Genomic DNA, 8,429 nt, shown 5'->3' with positions numbered 1-8,429 from the left:
TAATTGCGCCGTTAATTACTAAAGTTTACTTTAGTTGCGCTTTTTAGCATAACTCTCATTCTAGACCTCGGATTGATGCGAAACTTTAAGGACATGCTTATAATTTAATAAGCAAGGTTTTGGTCCGTTCACGTGTCCAAAATACTCGTTTTAATTTTAAAAGGCCGTTACGGTCAACTTTTAGGCGAATGACGGAAATACGTAAAAGACTCAGATAACTCATGAACCGACCACAGAGGTTTATACCAACATGTGACCTGGTCCTAAGAGAGTCCTAAGGTATATTTATACCTCAATAAAACGGGTCAGAACTGAAGTCAAAGCAAAAGTCAAACTTTTGCGACATTCGGCTCCGAACCGGGTCAATATAGCAAATGATCGATTCAAACGAGCGCAAACAAGTTTATATACTTATTATCATGTTTTATGATTATCAAAACAGGTTCCATAACATATACATTACCGATTATGCATAAATCGCTAAAATAGCTTTCTGTTGACTTTTTAACCGCACGTTTGACTCGATACTTGACATAGTTAGAGTGGTGATCAGAGGGAACCCTTTCAGGGGTTTATTACCTCCATTGATACCAACTTATAACCACCTTTGATTCGTCATAAGACAGAACCATCATGGACATAATTTAAAGTCAAACCGTTTTTACGACGGTTTGGTTTTTAGCTAAATACTAAGCATAAACTGAACTACGGATGATCAAGTAACTTACAGAAGTTAGAACTTGAATATGGAGCAGAGAAGGATGCTTATTAGCTCTTGAGATGACCAGAGAATGTGTTTTTGAGTGTGATGAATGTTATGAACTTACTAGTGCTATTTATAGCAAATGTCATGGCTCAAGATCATTACACACAACTCTACTAGTGCCCTTGGATGAATGGCAGGTGTATTAGAGGGTTATGGGTCGAGTAGGGGGCACCCATGCCTCATTGATTGGTGTTTGGTCGTTCAAATGGTCCAAAGGTCAAGTAGTTACAATGTTTCTGCATCTGGGCGTCCCACGCGGCCCGCATGGGAGTTCCATGCCATTTTAATGCGGGCCGCCTGAGTTTAAGAACTCAGACGCGTAATTGAGGTGGCTCGCGGCCCGCCTCAACTTAGGTCTAAACCTCACGCGGGCCGCCTGAGGTTTATAATTCAGAAATTTTAAATCTTTTGTCATGATTACAGAATCTGGTAATTAATAACGAAATCTTTCGTAATGATTTACCTGACCTTTCGGGTTTGAAGGGGTAACTTTGCGGTTTGGCCCTCGGTTATTTACCGATAGGGGCCTCGTGTTATTTACCCGCGCTATTAAGTCCCCGTTTATTTTATTAATTGTTCAGAAAGCCTTAACTTTCATTATTGACGCTTTTAACCCTTCTCATACGAATTTGAGTATAACTCTTTCGTTTTAAAACGGAACTTCGCGGAATTTATACAGTATATTCTAGTGAGCGTATAATACTGTTACGAAGTCTTGGGAACGTTAAAGGATCACTCAGAGGTATAATTAAACATGTTGACACAGTTAACCCCTGTAGTTCGTAATCTCTCACTTTCTTCCGCGTTTCGCTCCCGTACGATTTATGATTTATTCGTTTGAAGGTTTAAGCATTTATTTAGGGTTACTATACAGTATATTTACCCTTGTTGACATTTATAACCCTCGAATTTATATACTTTCAAGGTTTGTCAAAATTAGTCCTTTATTTATTATAGATGCCACGTGTAAACAAATGACACGTGTTAACACATCATTGGACACAAAAATTCGAGGTGTTACAGAAGACCATATATATATGTGAGCCATTCATGGTCGGATAAGTTAAACTCATTTAATACAGCCGCCCATTCGGTCTCAAACGCTTCAGGCAATAAAGAATCCGTCCAGACAATTGCAGACAACCTTTTCCTGAAATCGGTGTTTGCACATATAGTTTGTCCAACCTGTGCAAGTATCAGTATCGTCAAAATAAAACAAACTAAAAACTCAAAACACATCACATAAGCATAACCAAAAAAAAGAAGCCTTAAACAGAAAATACAACACCTTTGTGGTAAGTTTATCCATAATATGCCACATGCATAACCGATGCCTTGAATCAGGCCAAACATCCTCAATAGCCCTTTTCATCGCAGGGTCTTGGTCAGTAACAATTACTCATGGTGCATATCCAAATGCGTCCTTAAACACATTAAGTAGCCAACTATATGTCTCAGCTGTTTCAGAACCAATAATAGAAGCACCAAGTGTGACATTCCGATTGTGATTGTCAATCCCAGTAAAAGGGACGAACATCATGTTATACCTAATAAAACACGAAACACAAAAAATAATAAGCTAAAACACACAGTTGCCGGGTAAGCTCCTAAATATATAAACTAAAACACAATGGGACAGAAATATATAAATCTTGTACTTACTTGTTTCGCTTGTACGTGGCATCAAAGGACACAACATCACCGAACATATAAAAATTTCTTTTCATGTCCTCATCAGCCCAGAACAGACACTTCAAAACACCTTCCTCAGTAGTTTGGTATTCACACGTAAAATTAGGTAAAAACTCTTTTTTCCTAGTTAGACGCTTGACAAGCATCTCAGCATCAAACTCACCAATAAACACATTTAGTTCTTTTTTAAAATTTTTGAAGTCATATTTGGTCGCCCCGACATTATCAAAACCACCACACAACTCCTTCATGATGTTGAATGCTCGAACCGGGCCAATGTTCAAGTTGGACATCTTCTTTATCATATCCTCATGCGAACGGGTGAGGCTTCTATTTTCCCTGAGAAAGTGGAGATCTTCTTCATGCACGAAAGAGTGGTTGTGCGCCTCTGTAAAGTAGTATAACACATACTTCTTATCATCATTCAACTTTATTCGAAACTCCGCTTGGCAACCAGTCCTTTTTGATGGTACCCTACATACCCACTTATTAGGAGGCTGATCGGATAAAGTGTCAACAGGTTTAAAAACTTTATGGCCCTCTTTTGTGCATACAAAATACTTATTTACTGTAACAACATGATTTGTATGCTCCGTTCCCTTCCTTACAGTCCAGCCACCCGCTTGTGCATATGCTTTGTAGAAAATGTAGGCAGCATCTACCGTGTCAAAAACCATGCCAACGACTGGAGTCATCGAGGGTGGTGAGTTTGGAGTGTATGTCTTTTTGCCCGAACTCGGAGAAACATGTTCTACACCACGTGGTTGATAAATGGGGCCGTCTGAAAAAAATACAAAAATATAAAACCAAAGAAAAAAAACACCACATTGGTTAGTGCATTGACCTACCAAAAAAAAGTAGAAATTAAATGTAACGTACCTATAAAACACACAAAAGTAAGTAAAACACACGGATAAAAAAAACAACACTCGGCAAGTAGAAGAACACACGAGAATTAATAAAACAAAAAAACAACTGCAATAACAAAATACACTACACGTGATAGATGTTTAACACACATCGAACATATACACACATGCAAAAAAACAACACATAACAATATTTACCTCGTGATACATGTTTAAAACACATCGTAAAAAGCACATGTGTATCAGACAATAAAAAGAACATACTAAAACACATAAAACACATAAAACACATAAGTGAACATCTGAGTGAACATCTACAATTTGGTTGCAAAAGTCGCTAGGCGCTCCCTAGTCGGTCGACCGGGGAGTTGAGAGTACTCGGCCTAGGCGGAGAGTACACGGGGAGTACTCGAACATGCCAAATTATAAAGAAATTAGTTTTCGGAAATTAAATATATGTCAAATAAGATAAATTTACTAATATTTATAACAAAATACGTGAAATTGATATTCATTCTTTAATATTATAGGCATAAAAGTTATGGTTTATTTTATTTTAAGTCAAACTCGGTACGAGTTGACCTACTAGATCCGATTTTGGCCGATGTTGACCGCATTTGATTGATTTCGAGTAATTAGTCGGAGTTGAAGAAAGTCGCCTCGGCAGCCTACCTTGTAGCGACTACTCGGGGAGTACTCGGCCTTGGAGACCTTGTTTTACAACCATGTGACTACAAAAACACAACGTATAATAACAAACATGCCATAATGGTAAACTACATGAGATAATTATCTAAAACATGCCCATGAAGATCAGTCTGAAGTTAAATGTATTCCAACCAGTAAAACACAACATGTTACACTGAGTAATTTTAAAAACACAGCAAGAAAAATACTCCAAAACCCTATTCCAATGATAATTATTTAAACACATTTGAATTAGAATATCGCTGGTAAAACATAATGTCAATAAATCGTCCCCCATACTCAATGACAAATACATTAACAACACTAAGTTAAACAACGATAAATATTAAAACACAATGGTATGAGCCTGTTTACTGGTAAAACACTATGACAAGAAATCGAACAACAAAGTGATTGTTATGTAAAATCTAAAGTTGGTAAAACAAATCAACAAGAGAACATCGAGTTTTAGAGACTTGCAGTATCAAAAAAACATTACCATCACCGCAATCAACAATAGCATTTGACGCCATAATTCTGATCAGTAAAAGTTGTTGTGAAAGAGAAGATGAATATACGCAGGAATCGCTGGATTGAAGGTTATAAAGTGAAACCGACGAACGTAATAGAATTAGATATTCACTTTCCATAAAATTCTGGTTAGTTAGTTATCTAATAATAAAATACATAATTAAAATAAATAATGAAATTACCCTAATACCCATTTCATAAAAACCTAGGATTGCCACATGTCACATGTAGGAGGCTTCCTACACTTTGTAGGAAAACAAGGCTTTGTAGCCAACTCCTTCCCTATATATACATATAGAGAGAGAGAGAGAGAGAGTTAGAGAGAGTTAGTATCCTGTAAAAAAAGCCCAAAGTGTGAGAAAGGTAAGAAAGAATCTCAGCCATTAGATCTTTTGATCTAATGGTTGAGATCAATAGGGACCAAATTGCAAAATATTTTTGTTAATTTGGACTGAATTGAAATTTATAGAGGCAATTGTGTGTTTTTATCTTCATTTGTAAATCAAATCCATGCAATTTCATTCTCTCTCTCATACGATCACAATTTCTCTCTCTCTTTTCTTCTTCCATGTTCAATCAATCGGAAGATCAAAAACGACAGCGGCATCGGCGGTGGTGGTGGTGCGAGCGGCAGCGGCGGTGGTGCTGGTGCGAGATGTCCGGCGATGATTATCTGTTTTATTTGTATGTCTGGTCTGTCTCCGGTGATGATTATGACGACGACCGGAGATGGAGGTTGACGGTGAATGTGATGAACGACGACCGGAGAATGTCGGAGATGATGGATGGCAGTGGTGGTGGTCGTGCGATATCTCTCTCTACATCGAACGGTGCCGGAAGTGGAGAAGATGATACAAAGGTGTTATATTTCTTTCATTAATGGTGTTTATTTTCTTTTCTGAATGTTGTTATTTTCTTCTCTTAATGGTGTTATTTTTCTTTTCATTAATGATGTTATTTTCCTTTCTTAATGGTGTTTTTTTCTTTTCTAAATGGTGTTATTTTTCTTTTCTTAATGGTGTTTTTTTCTTTTCTGAATGGTGTTATTTTCTTTTTCTGAATGGTGTTATATTTTCTTTACTGAATGGTGTTATATTCTTGTACTGAATGGTGTTATTTTGTTTACTGAATGATATTATATTATTTACTGAATGGTGTTTTTTTGTTTACTGAATGGTGTTATTTTGTTTACTGAATGGTGTTATTTTGTTTACTGAATTGTGTTATATTTTGTTTACTGAATGGTGTTATATTATTTTCTGAATGGTGTTATTTTTTGTTTACTGAATGGTGTTATATTTTGTTTACTGAATGGTGTTATATCTTGTACTGAATGGTGTTATTTTGTTTACTGAATGGTGTTATATTTTGTTTACTGAATGGTGTTATTATTATTATTATTATTTTTTGTAAAAACACCATGAATTGAACTATGAATTTATTTAAAACACCATGTCATGAACATGCTCTGATTTTGTGAATGATGCAAAAAAAATTCTAAATGAAGTAGGAAATGGACGGTTATCAAGTCCTTAAATCAAGGATTTTCTCTCTTCAAATCCTTAAATCTAGGATTACCATATTTGAATTGTTAATGCATTTACAATTATACCCTTAAGTCTTGTTTTAATTAGTGCCACATGTTCTCACCCTATATATATATATATATATATATATATATATATATATATATATATATATATATATATATATATATATATATATATATATATATATATATATATATATATATTTATTGAAAAGGTCTAAATAAAGACATTGAAGGGGTGACAATAATGTTGGAAAAAGACAATAATTATATACGGATTTAAAAGGTAAAATAAAAAGAAGATTATTGGGACCTAAAAATATGTATAATGAAATAAGTGGAGCCAATGAATCGGATGTATAGGACAGCCTCCAGTTGTAACCCAATTATTTTATTTCTCCTTCACCTTTTTAAGAATGCATGGATCAAGTTGAAAGAGATGTTTCATAGGCAACATTATTTTCATTATCAAATATGTTTTCCATACATTATAATTATAATATTATTAAAGTTAGTTGATCAAACTTAGACCTAAAGCAACCTGTTCGATGAGACGTTTAAGTTGAATGTACAGTTAATATATGAGTAAATGTGTGTATTGTTTGTAATGATACTAGAAAAGAGTTCGAATGCTTAATATTTTTTTAATAATTTGAATATTTTCTCATATATAGTTATGACATATGAATAATTACGTATATAAGTTATGACATATATAGAGTATGTATTTTCTTGTGTCTGATCTAGTGGGTTAAGGCCCATACAACTAAGCCCGTTAGGTTCCTGACCAAATTTCTCATAAAAAGGTGAAATAACCCACATTGGTAGATGATCGTTTTTGTCCTCTTTCTCTGTCTTGTATACTTTCATATCTAACAAATGACAATTATCTCTCCGTGTATCCTATTTACATATGGTACTTACATGTTTATGCTCTTCTCTCTATTATATGTTAATATTTTGACCGTATGTTAATATTTTGACCGTTGAGTGTCTACGAGGCCTCAACCTCTAGACCTTCTAGCGGGTTTTTTTATAGTGTCAACTCCATCCTAGAAAGATGAGGAACAATGTCACAACAATGTTGAGACTGATATGAACCGTAGGAGTCACCATCTCTTGCCGAGTGTTGCGACTCTTTCCATGCAAATTTTTGCTTCAACTTGTTGTGTCAATTTTAAAACTTACAATGTTAAGAGGCAAATCTTTATGATTCAAGGGAAACTAGTCTTCATAAATCACTTTTACTATTATCAACATTTAAACATACATTTTTGTAAGATGTGTTAAAGTTTATAGGAAAGGCATGCAATTACATTACTCATGATCCTTATTAAAGGACACACACACACACACAAAAAAAAAGAACTCTTTACTAAACGATGAGAATTTGATACAAATTTTGCATATAATTACATCATTTCTGCTAACATGATTAACATCATGAAACTAGGGACTAGCATGGTATATCACCATTTATCAATAAAAGCCGTTGGAGCATTACTAAAATTCAAATGGCTTGAATATTCTACAAATTAAAATGGTATTTTTACAGAAATTGATAACAATGAATGAGGAGACTCTTAGAAAGTATTCTTATATGGGTATGACATTCAATATTTTGGTGTTAACACCAAAAATACAAGCTATACCAGACTTTGTTTGATCCTTAACTATACATTTATAGGAAAGGCATGCAATCCTCTTAAACAAAGACTTGAGTATGAACGATAAAATCCATCACAATTGAATATATTTATGTGAATTATCATTGTTTGCTTCATTTGGTTATTCCTTTGATACAAATTTTGTCAAATACATGATTCGGCATTCTATATACTTTTATGTCTACTTACATTGTTCCTTATTATATTACTTATCATTTATTATGTAAGTTCAAAGCTACAAACATATAAATATATGATTGTTGATCAATCCTGTAATATCTAATAGAAGACTAATGTAAGTCATGTGTACATATTAATCCTGAAATCATAGAGATGGAGGTGGACATGTTCTTGACTGTTCGAGTTTCCATTTAGGGTGTAGAGTTAGGATCAGTGGCGAAGCTTGAAAATTTCCACTGGGGGACGGAAGTCACCGAACCTAAAAATTCTATATAAGTAAAAAAAAAAAATTATAAAACCGGGGGGTCGAAAACGTATATATCTAAAAAAATTTATAGGAAACGTACATACATAAAACTACTGAGCGAAAAGTTCGGGGGGTCGAGCGCCCCTCTTGGCCCCTTGAAAGTTGCGCCACTGGTTAGGATGGGTTAGGTTATCTTGAATGATCATCTTTTTACAGAGAGAGAAGAGCGACGAATTATGAT

The 8,429-nt window shown here is 34.6% G+C and overlaps 1 protein-coding gene across 1 annotated transcript; it reads right to left on the bottom strand.

The window, feature by feature from the left end:
• Nucleotides 1-2,165: 2,165 nt before the first annotated feature.
• Nucleotides 2,166-4,547, bottom strand: LOC110876897 (protein FAR1-RELATED SEQUENCE 5-like). Its single transcript, XM_022125054.1, has 3 exons — nt 4,514-4,547; nt 2,429-3,239; nt 2,166-2,313 (listed from the first exon to the last, which is right to left on the bottom strand). The coding sequence occupies exons 1-3, from the start codon at nt 4,545-4,547 to the stop codon at nt 2,166-2,168; spliced, it is 993 nt and encodes a 330-aa protein (XP_021980746.1).
• Between the last annotated feature and the right edge of the window lie 3,882 nt (nt 4,548-8,429).

The sequence above is a fragment of the Helianthus annuus genome, chromosome 9 (genome assembly GCF_002127325.2).
Source record: "Helianthus annuus cultivar XRQ/B chromosome 9, HanXRQr2.0-SUNRISE, whole genome shotgun sequence".
In the NCBI taxonomy this organism is placed as follows: Eukaryota; Viridiplantae; Streptophyta; class Magnoliopsida; order Asterales; family Asteraceae; genus Helianthus; species Helianthus annuus.
Note: the sequence above shows the minus strand (reverse complement) of the source record. Positions and strands in the feature narration are given on the sequence as shown.

Excerpts from the sequence above, each read along its gene's own strand:
- LOC110876897 (XM_022125054.1), bottom strand. The coding sequence starts at position 4,547 with ATGGCGTCAAATGCTATTGTTGATTGCGGTGATG. Across the intron at positions 3,240-4,513 it reads TATTGTTGATTGCGGTGATG|ACGGCCCCATTTATCAACCA; the intron begins GTAATGTTTTTT and ends TATTTTTTTCAG. Across the intron at positions 2,314-2,428 it reads GCCACGTACAAGCGAAACAA|GTATAACATGATGTTCGTCC; the intron begins GTAAGTACAAGA and ends GTGTTTTATTAG.